Source organism: Scleropages formosus, chromosome 5, assembly GCF_900964775.1.
Source record: "Scleropages formosus chromosome 5, fSclFor1.1, whole genome shotgun sequence".
NCBI classification, from domain to species: Eukaryota; Metazoa; Chordata; class Actinopteri; order Osteoglossiformes; family Osteoglossidae; genus Scleropages; species Scleropages formosus.
Window position 1 is genome coordinate 11,123,902 of NC_041810.1, and position 18,426 is coordinate 11,142,327.

Below are 18,426 nucleotides of genomic sequence, written 5' to 3' on the forward strand. Positions count from 1 at the left end.
GCCCTCCAGCTCTCTTTCGCCTTGCAAGAAACTCGAACCTCGGACCCGCAGTCGAGTTCAGCGTACGTGCAAATCCATAACGAGCTTCTGATCATATGTAAAACAGCTGCTTTAGGCCTAATGTTTGTGATAATGGCTCCCTGGAGAGGAGGGTAAGTTACAGTAACTCAGCAGAGCTGTTCGCCCGGAATCATCCGGAATCACCTAGAACCGCTGATGGCGGTGACCTCTGTACGGTGCAGTTTGCTTACGGCGTTTTGCTGTTTTGACACGGAGTACAGCACTTTGCTTTGCTTTCCAAGCAAATCCCCACGTTGCTCTAAATATGCACACGGGTTTGACGTTTTCCGGCACATCGAAAACCTGTGAGTTACAGTTAATTTCGTGTCGCTTCCATTTAGTCATTCTGTCACCCTAAATGACAAAAGGATACGACTGTAATTTTCCCCAGGCCAAAAATGGAGGCCTATTTAATGTGCTGGAAATTAAATGATTAATAATTTAGCTACAGGTCATGAATCATCTTCATGTTTGGTGTTTCCGCGCGTCGGCACCTCGCTGCAGCGCCTGGCCGTGTCACCTGTGGCAGGACGTCACGGAAGTGCACCGGCAGGGGTGTCTCTCTCTTTCGCTCCCTCTTTACGTATGATGGAGTGGCAGCGGTTAAGGAGCTGTTCAGCCCCCCCTTCACCTTAAGTGTTTACCTTGTGTCATCAGTGGTGCTGGAACCTGATCACTTATACAGGTCTGATGGATGCGTTTTTGAGCACGGGTACATTAGTTCCTCACATTCGTACCAGTCGAGTTACAGATGGTCAAATACAGACATTTTCCAGTTTCTTTTTTTGTTTCTAACTGCATTTTCTTTAAGGGGGGTGTGGTGGCGCAGCGGGTTTGGCCGGGTCCTGCTCTCTGGTGGGTCTGGGGTTCAAATCCTGCTTGGGGTGCCTTGCGATGGACTGGCGTCCCGTCCGGGGTGTGTCCCCTCCCCCTCCCGCCTTGTGCCCTGTGTTGCTGGGTTAGGCTCTGGGTTGCTGTGACCCTGCTTGGGGCAAACAGTGTGTCTGTGTGTGTGTGTTTGTGTGTGCATTCAGTGTCCTCTGTGTTTACTCTCCAAGCCAACAGGTGGCAGTAAAGAGCACTAGACGCAATAGGATTGTGGCACCACCTTAATTCAACTCAGTGCCACAGTGTTTACAGCTGCTGTCTGGTGTTCCTGAGTGTCAGTGATCGATAACAAGATGAGGAACATTTTGCACAGTTCATGGGACAAATCTATCAGTAATCAGCCCTGAATAGCGGTTTGTGGAGAAAATGTCTTTTCGGTCAGTTAAAATTTGTTTTATTTCAGTGTAGCTCGACGTGAGAAAAGAGTAATAGTAGTTTATTACGTATTGTCGCTATTTCTGAGATGTTTACAGAACTGGATGTATAAAGAGATGGATGTCTCCAGTAAGCTTGTATTGACCGGGACTCCATGGTAAAAGTGAGTTTAGATTTAAGAACAGAACGTGTTACAAACAGACCTCTGGTCTGGTCTGAATTTCGCGGTGCTCTCTGCTCTCTCCGCCACCGGCCAACGCAGCTCATCTTCCCTCATAGGTGCTGGTTGCGGCTCGACACCTACTTCATCTGGAGCTTCATCGGGCCGGCGACCCTCATCATCATGGTGAGCATCCTGGGAGGAGGACCACAACAGGTCGTGGGCGGGGAAGGGGGCGGGGGTGCAGCGAATGGAGGGACTGAGACGCACATACTCCGTTGGCTCAGGATGACCTACCCATGATGGTTGTCCACCAGGTGAATGGCCCTTGGATTCACCCGTAATTCAGTTGACATTTTTAGAACAACACACTCATGATGTGGACAAATGGCAGCTGCAAACACCCAACAGGACACACTTCCTCTGCCCAGTTCCTCTCAGAATCGTCTGCTCCGCCTATTAGTGCCTCCATTGTGTACAGTGGGTTGGGTACGAGATGTTCTTTCACACCCGATTCCCATTTGCCCCATTGCTCTGTGTGCGGTGGTGCGAACCTCTCGTGAAACATCCGCGTTTGCATTCCAGCTCAACGTGATCTTCCTCGGCATCGCTCTCTACAAGATGTTCCACCACACAGCCATCCTCAAGCCGGATTCGGGCTGCTTGGACAACGTCAAGTAAGAATTTTCTGTTGCGTGTTGTTTGGTGGGGGCAGAGGGATGCCCCTTGTGCACACAGCTTGCGGTGATACAGGGTCTGATGGACACCCAGATGTCCAAGGGTATGATGAACACACAGACTCAGTGAGGAGGAGCTACCAGACAGGTCCCCAGTCTTGCTGTTTGTCATGGTTCATTGAGGTCAGTGACCTGCAGACTGATGTTTGGAGTTCTGGTTTCTCCAGCTCTGGACTCTCAAAGCCCTTGAAGAAAACCGTAAAGGCAATGCTGTGGTCCTTGGTCCACCAGCGCTCACAATATCACTGTGCATACCATGGTACTGCAGGGTATGAGTGAAACAAACATATAAGATAAGCAATGATTCGGACCAGCAAGTGGTGTAGTGGTTCGAGGCCCCATCTGGCAACTGATGGACCTGGGTTCGAACCCAACCTGCTATGGTACCCTTGATAAAGGTACTTCCTCTGAAGTGATACAGTAGAAAATACCCTGCTATATAAATGGGTAAATCAGTGTAAGTAGCTCAATGAGCAAAACTCACACTGTAGGTCACCTTGGAGAAAAGTGTCATGTAAATGTAAAATGCAAATGATTTCCATGGTGCAAGGTTATGTGCAACACACGCACACGCACTGCTGGTCGTTCCTCCGCCGAAGCTCTTTTATTCTCGGTGTGTGACGTGTCTCTGAAGTCCCCCGGCTGTAAGCAGATACTTCCCATGTTCAGTCATTTAACGCCTCTTACGAATGAGAGAAAATGAAACAGAACCTCGACAGAACAGCTGGGGCCCCCGAGGGCCCGACGCCGTCGCCTCCCCGGGGGCCGAGGAGAGCGGCTGCCTCGTTCGCCTCGCACCTTAAAGCTCAACCGCAGCGCCCACAAAGCTTTAATATGTCCCCGTCTGTTCTGCGTTTCCACGGAGAACAGGGGTCCCGTGACAGTTCTCCACAGACACGGCGGCGCCTCCCACTGGACAGCAGGGGCACGCAAGCAGCTGTCGACAGCTGCATCACAGCCGCAGCACTGCGCTCGCTTTACAGAAGACATATTTTGTACAAGGGCACTGCCCGCCTTATTGATATTCATACGTTTTCCATGGGTTCACTGATAGATTTTTTATGAGGATCTGAACTTTCCTGTGAGCTGTTTGCAGTCAGACACACTTTTCCATGTTCCTTTATTCATCAGTCTATACGGGGTCTGTATGGGGTTCTCTGCTTATGTAAACGCGTGTGTAGTTTTGCATGTTCGTCTGTGTGGGAACACTGTCGACAGGGCAACGGGCCCACGGTCCCTCAAAGCGCAGTAGTGGCCCTGTCCTGTAGGGCGGCGCTCTGCCCTGTGACGTCATCATCGGCTGCGAGTGGGGGCTCAGAAGCCGCACCCCCATGATGATGTCACGGGTTCATGGCTGGGCAATTGGGGGGTTATTGGGGCACGGCACACCCCTTGCTGACCTTCCGCCTTAGCTTGGAAACAGTGAGAGTTTCAGTCCAGCATTGCCGAGGGGCCCCTTTGGTTCTCTTCTCTTCCCACCACAACCACATGTGATGAAAATCAAAAATAATCTTTCTTCTATGTTGGTGTGTCTGTCCACAGCGAGGCTTTATTTCCACTTCAGATGCATTGGATTTTACAGAAATGAACGCAGAGATAATAATAATAATAATAATAATCGTGATGTTGAGTTAACTGCGGAAAAAGTCAGAACTCAGTCAGTTTCTGCTTAATTTGTGAAACTACACCATTATGTAATATTATGATATTTAAACACTTTTCTGGTCTGTTTGGATGTGGAAATAACTGGCTTTAAAAGGATCTAATTTGTGTTCTTTGCTAATGAGATTTGGGTCATAAACGGACGACTTTGTAGCAGTTATTTTCCAATGATTATTTATTCATATGCTGTAAATATGATGCTCTGATGAATCAGTGATTTGATAAGAGCCCATGATTCATGGTGGGAACCTATAAGAGAAAAGAAAGGGCTCACCGGGACCACTGAGTGACCCCTTACCCCTTACTGGTCACCTTCCCCCCCCATAACCCACTCCTGTCCTGACTCTGACTTCACTCCCTCTCCCCAAGTGGTAATAATAATAATTAATAAGAATTATGATAATTTACAAATGTAAATTTGTGTTGAGAGGCCATTTAGAACCTCCCTATCCTCACTCCCCCAGAGCCCTGCATGTGTATGCCCTGACTGCAGCATGTGCACATCTTCTGTACACACACACACACACACGTTTATTTTGTTGTTTCCATTTTTGTGTGTCTGACGTGACAAACGTCTTTCTTTCCAGTCATAGTTTTACCTGTGAGACGGATTTACTGCACGCCGTTCACTCAGTCATCCTCGCCTTCTTCATTCATCCCCCATTAATATTCTCTGTTCTTGTCTCTTCTTCCGTGTTCGTGCTTGGTCACAGGTACCATTATTACGACGGCTGTCTGGTTGTCGAGTGGCGCTGGTAAGACACTATATGCCCCCCCATCGTGACACTGGATGCTGGTGGGACACCGCTGTCCTCTAGGACTGCCTGCCTCCCTCCCTTTACATCCCCCGGGGATCCGATGCCCTGAGTGTGCACCGTGTGCGTGTGCTCCGTGGGTCCCGTGATCACCGTCCCTGTGGGTGGTGCTGTGTGCGAACCCACCCTGTGTGGTGCAGGTCCCCCCCAGAAACACACACAAACACGCGTTCACACACGCACACAGTCATATACTCTGATTATTGAAGCAAACTGTATTATTACAGTAGATGTGCCGCTGACAGTAAAACATAGCTCTTTCCTCAATACCACTGTCAATATCAGTACTAGTTAGATTCTATACCGTTTCCATGGAAACGCTCTCTGTTGACAGTGATCATGTCAGACAGGGGAGAAAAGGTGCTGGAAAAAGAACAGTTAACTGTGGTCACGCTGGTCATTGTTCTGGGTGTGCTTGTGTTAGCTCTGTCTGTATGGTGAAATGAGCCGTTTACTCTGAGTGTCATCAGGCTTCGCACTTTTCCGGAAAGTTCACAGGAGTTGCTTCAAAGACCCAGACAGCTTCATGGGAGCTCTTTGCCGCACGATAATTAATTCTCACTCTTATACATTTAAACGTGTTTCAGCTTTTTGGGTAGATGTGGCACAGTGCAGGGCTGCGCTGCCAGGGGCATCTGAAGGCACAGTAGCGACGGGTGAAGATGAGGCCCTCAAACCCACATCTGGCCTAAATCGCCATCTCGACCACGCAGTCGGACAGGGTGGAACAATGCCTCTTATTGAGGACATATGATTTTGTGAAAAACAGGGAAGCAGGTGGTATAGTGGTTCGAACCATTGCCTTGTACTGAAACAGTTCCATATTCAAGTACCCCTCCTGCTGTAGTTCCCTTGATCAAGGTACTTACCCTGAATTGATAGAGTAAAAATGACCCTGCTGTATCAATGGGTAAATGAGTATAAGTAGCTTCACACTGTAAGTGGTTTTCAATAGAGAAAGCATCAGATAGAATAATTGTTTATCCTCATTATTATTATTATTATTATTATTATTATTATTATTATTTTGGGCCCTGATGTGGTGGAGTGAGCTCGCTCTGTCCCTCAGAGCTGCTGAGTCCCTCCCAACATTCAAGAAGCATCTCAACCCCATCTCTTTTAGAGCCACTTCTCTCCTGATCTCCTGACAGCTCCATAGATGAGTCCGACACCATCTGCTAGGATTATCTATGTATTTCATATTTGAATGTCACTTCTGTAGGAGGTACTTGAGGGATGTAAACCAGCAACATGCTGGTACCAGACAAACAAGCTGTGCAATAATAGTCCCGTGTCTGTGCCTGTTTAAAGAGCTGTTGTTGATGCACTTTGTTTGCTCTCAGTTCTCCACGACTTTGGGGAAAAACTTCTAAGAAATGACTAAATACTAACAATCACAGACTGTCCAGTCGCTTCCTTACTGAGGACCACTTGCTTAATCACTGTTATGAGAAAGAAATAAGTGTATGACAAAACACAATGAGCTTACACCCCCTCGGAAATGGCAGGGAACCAGAGGTAAATGTCTTGGTTTTACCCAAAATACTGTGTTTATGGGTCATTTCGTTAATTTCTCCACAACTTTGAGTTCCTGTCTATGTGTGTGTGTGTGTGCTGGCATCCTGTCTTTTTATGTTCATGTGTTGCCTTTGCATGTGACACTCTGCATGTTCTCTCTTCTGTTTCTCTCTGTTGCTTCTGCCACTCATAGTCCTGAGGATTCTCACTCTCAGCTCAAGTAAGATCCACGAACTTGTCCACGCCGCTTCACTGCGGCATCACCTCTCTGTTCACCTCCCTGTGTCTGTACCGGTGCACCACAGCGAAACAGCTCCGTACTGCGTGTGCATGCGAGTGTGTGCATGCGCGCGTGTGTGTGGTGTCGCATCCTGGTGCCGTTTCCAGCAGAACTTTACACGTGCACCTTTAAAAATAGCAAAATATTTGGCACATGGTGTGGCTGTGAAAACTGTTTGGCACGGAGTGCTTTTCTTTGGGGGGGCCCAGTGGCGCAGTGGGTTGGACCAGGTCCTGCTCTTCAGTGGGTCTGGGGTTCGAGTCCCGCTTGGGGTGCCTTGCGGCGGACTGGCGTCCCGTCCTGGGTGTGTCCCCTTCCCCCTCCGGCCTTACGCCCTGTGTTGCCGGGTAGGCTCTGGTTCCCCGCAACCCCATATAGGACGAGCGGTTCCGAAAGTGTGCGTGTGCGCTTTTCTTTGCCGCCGGGTCTCTCATGCCTGAGGGAGGGACTGGAAGGAATCCCCGGGGAGCTGTCCCTCAAGAGTCCAGCAGGACAGGGACCCTTCGCACAATGAACGGCAGCTGATTTGAAAAGTTGAACTACCCTGCTGTGTAAATCAATAAATCAGTGTAAAAAGCCTGTCTCTTAAATAACTTTGGAGAAAAGTGTATTCTACATATTTGTGCAAGGTGAACGCTGGACGACGCTCCAGCATCCTTGTGTCGTGCAGGGGGGAAGCTGCGTCTGTGCCGTGGCGACGACAAGCCGTTCTGATCGCCGCTTTTTTTCTCCTTTGACTGCCACATGAATTAGTGACATTAATAGTCATCACCGTGGCCATCGTGGTCATTGTGGTGCAGTTGTGGCAGGACGACCCGTAGAGCATGGTTCGAAAAGAATTTGAGTTCTGTTGATGGTGTGCTGATTTTGAGCCTCAGTAGGATGATGCATTTACTTGATTGACTGATTTTGGGAGAATGCTGTCAATTAGTTTCTTTCAGCACAGGGTTCCAGATCTTATGGAAAATTCCGGTAAAAGTCAATGTGGAGCTGCGGGGCACAGCGTGAGGGTGTTGGCCTTGCTGACTTCTGACCTTTCCATTTGCAGGTCGTGGGTCATAGGGGCCATTGCCCTCCTCTGTCTGCTGGGACTCACCTGGGCCTTTGGGCTCATGTACATCAATGAGAGCACGGTCATCATGGCCTACCTCTTCACCATCTTCAACTCCCTGCAGGGGATGTTCATCTTCATCTTCCACTGTGTCCTGCAGAAGAAGGTAATGCTGTATCTTCCTGGGCAAGAATAATAGAGCTGATCTCATGTCTTAATGGGAACAGAGGTGCTGTGCCATCTTGGACACACAGATGACATGGACCACATCAGTCCTCTGCCCTGTGAACCCAGTAAACTGCCTCCTCATCCAGCCGTAAATGTTCAAAGGTGCTTGTGTTGTCCACTCTTATTAATTTTAGTTGCATTTTCTTCACTTATCTATATCCAAATATTTCCGTCTGTAGCAGAAGGATCGTGACCTGTGTTTACCCTCCAAGTTGATGAGTGACAGTATAGAACCCCAAAAAGAATAGGAGTGTAGAACCACCTTAATTGAACTCACTTCCAGTGTTTACAGTCCCTGAGTGTCAGTGATTAATAACAAGATGATGAACATGTTTATGGGATGAACAGGTCAAAAATTAGAACTGAGAAGGAGTTTGCAGCACAAACATATTTTTCTTTCCAGCAAAAGTAGATAAAAGAAATATTAAAATGAAGAGTATTTTTTTATTTATTACAGATATATCAGATTTTTACAGAATGTACCCAGTGATTAAATTGAGGGAGACGTGTATTGTTAACCTTTTATTGATTGCGACGTTGCGGTAAAAGTGACATTGGAGTTAGAAATGAAATAAGCTAGAAATAGATTTTCGTCACAGGTGTGTCCCTAAGTTGGAAGGACAGCGTGTTTCCATTATTAGTCCAGCCTGAGGTCTGTGCAGGTTCCTTAATGAAACAATGTCAATATGTGTCGGCCAAACAAATGGCACAATTGAGGTACAGTTTATAACAGCCCTGTTTGGCTCAGAATGAATTTATTAACACAGGCCTGTTTTTAGTCTTGGAAGAAGTATCTTTGGTTTTAATTTAGGTTTCGGAGCACTTTCTGTAGAGGGAAGTTGGCGCCGGCACGCAGTGTATTTGTCATGCGCACGTCGTTGTTTGGGCGCGTATCTCCCTCGGTCGGCACGGTGGATCCGAGCGCCGCTCTGAGCTCCTCGTCATTGAAATTCCGATAGTATCTGTGGACCGAGAAGAGCGGCGCGCGCAGCAGAGCCTCTGTGAATCGGGGGTCAGGCATCGATCTCCCTCTTAAATCAAAGCACGGGGTCACAGAGAACACGGAGAGTGACGTTAAAGACGAGATCCGTCCCTAAAAACGCGGAGTGGTCATTGTTGGGACACGGCACTGGTTTCCAGCTCACCTTCATTCTGCACACCTGAAAACTATAATTATTAGTATTATTATTACTATTAGTATGAGTAATTGTAGCAACTTTTGTTCAGGGATTGGACTGAGAGGTGTTGCTGCCTAGGCAGGTGAGAGCTACCTGTATGTCCCTACACCTCACCTGTCCACATCCTGCAGGTGCGGAAGGAGTACGGCAGGTGTCTCCGCGCCCACTGCTGCAGCGGGAAGAGCGTGGAGACGTCAATCGGCTCCGCCAAGAGCTCCGTGGCTCGAACACCGGGCCGCTACCCCTCGGGGTCCCAGGTAAAGATGGCGACCTGCCAAGGTGGGGGTGCACAGCTGTGCCAGATGTGTCTCTTCACCTCCTGCTGAGGGTTTGAGTAGCAGCTCCTCTCGTTGCGATGAGGTTCCAGATGTTCAGTAAGGCAGCCTTTGTGACCTGCTCTCTTTCCAACCCCCCCGACTGTGACTGCAGTAATTTGTGCCGAGTAGCGCCTCGCACTCACCCCACTGGCAAAAGTTTCGGTAATCAGTGGCTGCTACCTGGAACTGCAGGAGGAGTTAAGTGGAGGCTGTGAGTGAAGAGACTCGCTGACTGTGAGCTCACAGTTTCCACTGTAAACATGTAATTAAGTAAGAACGCGGGAAACGGCTGCCTTGGGTTCGGGGGCTAAGCTGTACAGTAAGACCTTAACGCAGCTCCTGTCATACTTTACCCTCATCTCACATGTTTATTATTCAAAAAGAGAAAGGCACAGATTTTGTAAGAGCAGACAGGCCGACAGCTTCGCTTCCCCGGAGCGTCCGACCCAGCGAGTTCCGCCAAGTTGGTCTCCACGGCAACTCGTAAACTCTCATCGGAGATGTTTTCGCACAAAACTGGTAACTGTGTTCAAACCCAGTGGCGGAGGACAGACGGAGCGGGAATTTGGGCTCTGGGAGCAAATGCCAGTTCCTTGTACCTCGTACTTAGTTGCCCCGATCTCGTTCCCTGGGCGCAGCGAGTGTGTTTACGGTGGAACCTAATCCCCAGTGTCACCAGCATGTTTTTCGAGCCACACGCTCGTGTTGCTGGCCCGAAGGGTTAGCTCAACTCTCTTTCCCTGCGGAAGGCTGGAAACACACGTGGCATGCACACACCACGCATGCGCGGATCACGCACGTCTCACACGTGGCGGTTCACACGCAGGCTGCCGGCAAAGTGCACATGACGTCTCAGCGGAACTCGCAAGTGAGGAGGTTTCACTTTGAAGAACAGGTTTTTAATTTCACATCTCAGTGGTTCCAGGAGTCCTAAAACACATCAGTGAATTAAAAAGGGAAGAAAACTGTGCACATCCCGCACATACTATATGTGTATAAATATGGATATATATACTGTATGTATGTATATATGTATGTTTTACATGAGTTTCACTGTGTATGAACTGTGTATACAGGTAAAGTGGCTTCCAGTTTTCGTTTTTAAATCTGAAAATTCAAAATTTCACACCTCAGATTAAGATGCCTTGTGTACGTTTTCGAGTAAAACATCTCTGCCCCGCCGTACTGCCTCGCTCACAGTAACAGTGTACGAGTCAGTTGAGAAACAGAGCAGGGATCTGAACCTTTTCACCCTCACACCTCACCTGGAAGGGAACTTAGTGTTTACACCTGCTGCGCCCCCCCACATCAATAAGAGAACAAATCGAGGTGCATCGCACAGGTGAAGAGCTCCTGGAATAGGATCTCACAGGGGGTGTCAGCTCTCGGCCGGAGGGGTGGAGGGATCTGGCGGTGAATCTCCCACTTGGTGCGGTCGCCTCTGTCGGCCATCTCCCCGATGGGCCACCAGTAGCCAGGTATGGATGCTGCTGACTCGCACACCTGGGCCTCCTCACCGTCCTCACCCTCCTCACTCTCTCCTTCTCTTCTCCGTTCTCTCTTTGTTTCTCTCGCGCCACCCGTGTCCTTCCTCAGAGCCGCATCCGTCGCATGTGGAACGACACGGTGCGAAAGCAGTCGGAGTCGTCCTTCATCACGGGCGACATCAACAGCTCGGCGTCGCTCAACAGAGGTAATAATGGAATGAGCGGGTGCTGCGAGTGTGTGGCGACACCTTGTCCGGGGTTCAAAACGCCGCCGCGGCGTGACGAGGACAGGTCTCGCGTGCATGCGCGAGACGCCGATTTCGAACCCCGTCTCTGCCGAGCAATAGCGCGGTGGGCCGGCGAGTCGACACATAGGCTGCTGCACGCTGGTCACTGCACTTCCTACAAGGATTCATAGAAGGAAATGAAGAATTAATTGCATTAAGGATGGATTCATTCTTCTCACCGCAGAGATAATTGCACTTACTCTCTGTGCTGGAAATGTACTTTATACCATTACAGTCATACAGAGTCCCTCAACTTAAGAACACGGATGATTCTGGAAGGTCTGTTCGTGTTCATCCATTTTGTTTAGCAATCTAAACATATTATTTCTAAGTTGCAATCACTAAAGCTTGGCAATACAGAGGTCTCTTGATTTATGTTTAACATTATTGTTAAAATTGATTTAAAATGGCTGAGATTTCTGCTGAAACTCCTATTCAGACCAACTGCTGACCAGTTCATCCCACGAGCATGAGCAACGCTCCTCATCGCCATGCTCACCGCAAGCACTCACAGCTCAACAGTTCAAAACTAAAGGAGCCAGTGTACAGGTGCACGGTAAATTTTCACAAGACACAGAAATAATATTGAGTTCATAAGACAAGGAGAGAAATTAAATTTAACTCGACTGATCAGCTGCACGGGGGTGTAGTGGCGCAGTGGGTTGGACCGGGTCCTCCTCTCTGGTGGGCCTGGGGTTCGAGTCCTCCTTGGGGTGCCTTGCGGTGGACTGGCGTCCCGTCCTCGGTGTGTCCCCTCCCCCTCCGGCCTTACGCTCTGTGTTGCCGGGTAGGCTCCGGTTCCCTTCGACCCCATATGGGACAATCGGTTCAGAAAGGGTGTGTGTGAGATCAGCTGCTGCTGTTTAAATAGGATGAAGTCACAACATCTTCTCAACACGTGAAGAAAAAACAGTATACATTGACATAAAGTATAATAGAGGATATTTTCCTCTTTCCATTATCGGCAGCTGCCTGTCCATCGCAGTACAGGGTCATGGTGGTCCAGATCCTATCCCAGAAACCTGGGGCAGGAGGCAGGGCTCACTATAGACAGGAAGCCAGTCCATTTCAGGGCAATAGAACATATAAATAAACCAAATTTGTCAGGTGGAATTCTGAAATGACACTAAAGGACCTGTGTGTGTGTAAGAGCCGCACCTCTTGTCATGTTTTCTTCAGCGTTTCTCGCTGACTGATCTGTGTGTTCCACTCTCTCTCCCTCTCTCTCTCTCTCTCTCTCTGTCTCTCTCTCTCTGGGTGTGGCCGCTGCAGGAGCGATGGCGAATCATCTCATCACTAACGCTCTGCTCCGACCTCACGGCACTAACAACCCCTATAACACCCTCCTCGGCGAGTCGGCCGTCTATAACAACCCATCTGTGAGCTTGTACAACGCCCAAGGTGGGCTCCTCCCTCCCTTTCTGTCGCTTGCTCGCTCGCTCCGTCTGGTCGATCGCTTTGTGCCTCTGAACGCAGACACCGATCCACATTTTCACGTCCGCTTCCAGTGAGGTTCAGCATGGCTTCCAGGAGGGGTGGTACTCTCACCTGTCACCCTGCTCTCTTCCCTCTCATTAATGGAAACTGCACTCTGAATGTTACCATAAGAGGAATAATTTTACACGTGTTTGTTTGTATGTTTTCTGCCCGCTGGGAGCCCTGTGGCCTTCGGTTAATCGCCGTTTTCCTTCAGAAGGCGCTCTGCGTGTGTGTGTGCGTGTGTCCTCGGAAGGTGGTAAAACGTGAGAACGGATCACACGCTAAATGAGCCTTGAACCCGGTTTTGTAAACAACGGTTAAAGAACTGGGATCACCAACAAGTTTTTGACTTCATGTTCAGGTCTTGGAAAGACATCCTGACATTACTAATAATATCACTTTTGTGTGTATATAAGGGGGGCGCGGTAGCGCAGTGGGTTGGACCGGGTCCTGCTCTCCGGTGGGTCTGGGGTTCGAGTCCCACTTGGGGTGCCTTGCGACAGACTGGCGTCCCGTCCTGGGTGTGTCCCCTCCCCCTCCGGCCTTACGCCCTGTGTTACCGGGTTAGGCTCCGGTTCCCTGTGACCCCGTATGGGACAAGTGGTTCTGAAAGTGTGTGTGTGTGTGTGTGTGTGTGTGTGTGTATTTTCTTGCTATGAGTATGTTCTCCAGCATGGGGCTCACCTCTAAATTGCAAGGGTAATTTGGTTTAGGTTTTAACTCTGGTAAACAGGTGCAGCTGTGGTGTTTCCCGAGAACTCGCAGGGGCCTTCAGTGAGCTCTGCATGACATGTGCCATCACTGTGTGTATGTATGTATATATATATATGTGTGTGTGTGTGTGTGTATGTGTGTGAGAGTGTGTGTATGTGTGCGTGTGTGTTTATGTTTTCTCTGTGCCTGAATTGTCGCTCACTTGTTTCTTTCTTTCCTCCCCTTCATGCTGTCGCTTAGACCCCCACAGAGAGACAAGTCTGGGACTAAAGCTAAACATTGCATATCAAATGTAATTGACTACAGCTTGATTCCTTCTCACTGCGCGGCACAGCGGGGGACATCGGGACACACACCGTCCACACTGCTGCAGGGGTCACTTGGAAACACACTGAGATACAGTGAGACAAACTGAAACACAATGAGACGCATGGAGACAATGAGACTCATTGAAATACGTACGTTGAGACACAGAGACACACTGAAACGTATTGAGACACATTGACACGGTGAGACACATTGAAACACACTGAGACACGGTGAGACTCATTGAAACACACTGATCTTCACAGTGTCTCCTCTCAGACCGTCGGCTAAGCGCTGTCCCTCTGCTCAACATGTTGACCTGCAGTAAAACTGGAGCGGCTCCACTACTGGACTTCAGGAGCTCAGTGTCTTATTTCCGTCTCATCTTGAGGACGCAACGTCCACGTTATTTACTGCACTGCAAATGATGTGTCAGTAGACTCCAGCGCAGAATGGGCAGCACCACGATCAAAACACTCATGAAACGTTCATTTTAAATGTAGCCCTTTTTCAAGGATTTAAAGAGACAGTTGAAGTTTTGAGTCTTTAAGTGGTGTGGAACTGGAGCTCAGTGTCACTGGCAGCAGAGGCTCAGCGGGTCCTTGAGGTCCAACCCCACGTTCCTGCATTGGGCAACGCTCACACCTCTGGCAGTAATCTCACACGATGTTCACGAATGGCATCACGGGAACGTTGCCACGCTGGGACAGCCACGACAGGCACACACCTGCACTGACCCCTTTAGCACGTGTGACCAGCAGCACGGCCGCGTGTTGTGTTACACGCGTGTCCGCCACATCCGTTTTGGCTCTCATGTGTCGTGAATGTCTTGTGTTCGTCCCATTTTGTCCGTGTTGTGGCTGTTGTTCTAGTTTTATGTGATCCTGTGCATGTCAAATTATGATTCTTTTAAAGATGCATGATAAAAGAAGTGATGTTTCACAAAATCCATGTTTAGGAAAATTCCACATTTAATCCACACTTAAGATGCATTCAAGAACATATTTGGGTATCGCACGGGTTTTCTGTGTGATTGAAGGCAGCGCTTGTTTTTGGAAGAAAGATTTGTGGGAACAATGAAACCAGCTGATATAGATACCAAGTGATTTCATGTGACAGGTGTGTGTGGCGTGCGTGCGCTTGTGTGTGTGTGTGTCTGTCTGTCTGTATGTCTGCATGTGGTGAACCAACGTGAGCTGAAGGTAACCTTGTCTCCTGTTTTCCAGAGGGAATCCTGAACAATGCCCGGGATACAAGTGTCATGGATACTCTACCACTGAATGGTAACCATGGCAACAGCTACAGCGTGGCCAGCGGTGACTACATGAGTGACTGCGTCCAGATCATTGACCGCGGCTACAACCACAAGGAGACCACGCTGGAGAAGAAGATCCTGAAGGAACTCACATCCAACTACATCCCGTCCTACCTGAACAACCACGAGCAATCCCACGAGCGCGGGCGCGAGCGCAGCACCGAGCAGAGCCGCAACCTCATGAACAAGCTGGCCAACAGCCTGAGCAACGGCGGCGGCGGCGGCGGCAGCACCAAAGACGACGGCATCGTGCTGGATGATGTTGCCTCCTTCGGCCACGACGAGGCCCTGGGCCTGGGCCTGGACCTCCTGCGGGAGGAGTCCAACGCGCCGCTGCTGCCGCACCGGGGTCAGTGCGCCGACAGCCACCCGGGCCACGCCTTCTCTAGGAGGAGGGTCCCGCAGGAGAACAGCGAGAGCTTCTTCCCGCTGCTCACCAACGAGCACACGGAGGAGAGCCAGTCGCCGCACAGGGACTCGCTCTACACCAGCATGCCCACGCTGGCCGGCGCGGCCGACTCGGGCCCCTCCGGAGCCGCGGACCCCGGCGAGCCCCTCCCGGCGAAAGGCCCCGGCGCCGATGCCGACGACGTGTACTATAAGAGCATGCCTAACCTGGGCGCCCGAAACCACGTTCAGCAGTTGCACACGTACTACCAGCTGGGCCGGGGCAGCAGCGACGGCTTCATTGTCCCCCCCAGCAAGGAGGATGCGTCCCCGGAGGAGCCGCCCCAGGAGCCGCCCCACCTGGTCACGAGCCTATAGATGCCCCCTCCCTCTGAGCCCCCCTCCCCCAGGCCCCCGATTCCCCCATCGCCGTCGCGGACGCCTTCGGCTTCGGGCGCGGGACCATCCTGGCGGTCCAGCCGGACAGGAAGTGGAAGGAGCCGTGGAGGGACGGGGGTCGGTCCCGAAGGAGTTCGAGAAACGGCCCCCAGCCAGTCAGAAACTGTTTTATTACACTGTATCCACTGGGGCTTTTTAAAAACTCCTTCCTGTTTGGTGAATTACGGCGCGTTTTGCTGTAACATTCCTGAACGTGACGCGGAACAAATCCACAAAGGGACTCTTTATGCCAGGGTGCATTTCTTTTTTGTTTTGTTCTTGCTGTTATAATTCCAAATGGTTAAAAAGAAGGTGGGGGAAAAACTAATAACAAAGAATTCTATGATATTTGTATGTAAATGTACAGATACTAGCATCGCACATGGTAGTTTGCTTCTTTCTGTTCCTACAGAACGTCGCTCTCTGTAAAGCGTAGTGAGTAGAGCTTCTTTCCGTTGTGCTCGTCCTGCGGGTGGACGCTCCAGTCGGCCTTTTTTTTTTTTTTTTTTTTTTTTTTTTAAGTTCCCATCCTTCTTATACGCCGGAAAAATATCAATATCATCAAACAGAACCATTAGTGACTCTCTTTTTTTACCTACATAACCACTGATGTTTTTTGAAATATTTTTGTTTGATTTCCTTCACTGTGTAGACAAAAAAAATAAAAATAAAAAACAACAAAAAAAACAAAACTATCACCAACTACAGAGGTCATGGCAAACAACTCTGAAAAGTGTGCTGAGAAGAATATGCCAGAAGACAGTAAAGAGCGAGTGAGGGCGAGGCCGGTGCATGTCGGGGAGAGACGAGGTCCTACATCGATAAGCACTAGGCTCTTGTATAAAAGATTAAAATTAAAAATTGAATCGTTTTACTTATTAAAAGCGAACTTTTGGAGTGAGTAAACTGGAAACGTGTTTTCTTTTGTCCTTAACAGGAAAGATATTTATTTATTTGTTAAAAAAGATAAAATCCAATAAAAAAGTTGACCTTCAGGCGGTAAAGAATTTAGCAGCACATACAATAGTTTTTATTATTATGATTGACTTTTATTTATTCATTTTGTATGGTTTCCAAGTTGAATGACCTCATAACTAATATTTGTTGTAACAGTGAACCTTGTTTGCCAACAAATAAATAACTGATTCAGATTTGCATCATCATCACCATCATCGTTTGTATGTAAGATTTGTGTTTTTTTCTGTGTGAGATCCACTGGACAGTGTCTTCCTGGGGATCTTAATGGTGATCAGGGAGCTGTTCCCTCAAACACTGCACCACCTGCTGGATGACGTCTGAATCACAACTTCCAGTTTCAAGCTGCTTCACGTGTTTTTGTTCTGATTTACTGGTTTTCATGAAGGACTCAAACGTTTCAGTATTTTGGGGATGAAAAGACAAGTACGACGCTTCCGAGTTACTCGTTACACCAGACACTGCCTTTTTCCTACACTAACATTTTTTCCAATTTTCTAACATTTCTGTTTCAGATTTAAATGCAACCTGTGTTCACTCACAAAGCAAACAGGAAACGGTAAAAAGCACCCAAACGGGCATGCGGGACCTCCTTGATTCAACCCCGTTCTACAGTGCTTACAACTGAGTGCCGGTGATCAATATTCAATGACAACATGAGGAATGTTGTACATGGTTATGGGATGAACCAGCCAACATTTGACATTGAATAAGATTTTATGGAGACAATGCACTACTTTGTCATTTAAAATTTCAATGTAGCGCAAAGTTGATACATTTTTTCCATACGAACTATTTTTGCTTTTATACCAGTATCTGAAAACATAACCAGTGAATAAACTGAGACACTTCAGTATATTACCCTTTCCTTCACTGTGACTTAATGTTAAAAGAGACTTTGGAGTTACAAGGACAACGAGTTGCGAACGGACTCCTGGTCCCAGCTGTCTTGGTAAGTTGAAGAGACAGAGTACAGGATATTGGGAAAGGAAATGTTGCACTGCTGTCTACATTATTCTGACCTACATCAAACCCTGGGACCAAAAGCTCACACTTTATCTGTGCTTAGGGTTGAGGAGCACAGTTTGTGGGTCCCTTCAGTTCAATGGATCCTCCTAATGATCTACACCTTGGAAAGAACTCACCTTCCTGCTCAGTTAAGGTCCCTGGAGGTCTTTAGTGGCGGGAGATGATGTCCACAAGAGAAGAGACGCCTGATTGGCTGGTGTCCTGCATGGCCCCGCCCATTCCCTGTCCACTGCAGCATCACCTGGCCAGGGCTCATTACTGTCACCTCTTTCAGGTGTGGACAGTTAACACTGATATAAAGTTGTCTCTGTCTGGCACCTGGAAAGATTAAGCTTGGCAGAGGGGCTTTGAGTACTAGGTGTGGCTGTGGGATACCCAGAATGCTTTGCCTTCTCACAAAAACTATGTTTTTAGGAAGAAACCCTCAGCTGTGTAGTTCAGTTTGAGCTTCTGAACCTGGTATTCCTGAAGATCACTAGAGATCAGTATCCCAGATAATTGTCACTGATTGTTTCACCCAGTTGTGTCTGAGGTGATCTGGTTCGTTCCACTGTCGGGGGGGGTGGGTGTCCGGATGGACAGGATCTCGACATCGGTGGAGGGAAGCGACACAGTCTCTCAGAGACAGTTTCAGTGATGCTATTGGCTTAACTCATTCACATGAATTTTGATGAGATACCAAGTTGAAATACATCCAATATTGAACTGGCAAACTTTCCCCCAGCTGAGAAACTGTTGGA

General features: G+C 48.7%; 1 protein-coding gene across 8 annotated transcripts in view; it reads left to right on the forward strand.

The window, feature by feature from the left end:
• LOC108938755 (adhesion G protein-coupled receptor L3-like) overlaps positions 1-16,856 on the forward strand; it is a 147,383-nt gene extending 130,527 nt beyond the window's left edge. For 4 of the 8 annotated variants that reach the window (XM_029252166.1, XM_029252169.1, XM_029252168.1 and 1 more), the window contains 7 exons: positions 1,603-1,669; positions 2,069-2,160; positions 7,544-7,712; positions 9,084-9,209; positions 10,866-10,962; positions 12,316-12,444; positions 14,769-16,856. In XM_029252166.1, the coding sequence (XP_029107999.1) occupies positions 1,603-1,669; positions 2,069-2,160; positions 7,544-7,712; positions 9,084-9,209; positions 10,866-10,962; positions 12,316-12,444; positions 14,769-15,622 (1,534 nt within the window). In that variant the 3' untranslated portion in view covers positions 15,623-16,856. The remainder of the gene's footprint in view (positions 1-1,602; positions 1,670-2,068; positions 2,161-7,543; positions 7,713-9,083; positions 9,210-10,865; positions 10,963-12,315; positions 12,445-14,768) is intronic. The other 4 variants (XM_029252170.1, XM_029252171.1, XM_029252172.1 and 1 more) reach the window with 1 other exon arrangement.
• Positions 16,857-18,426: the final 1,570 nt, after the last annotated feature.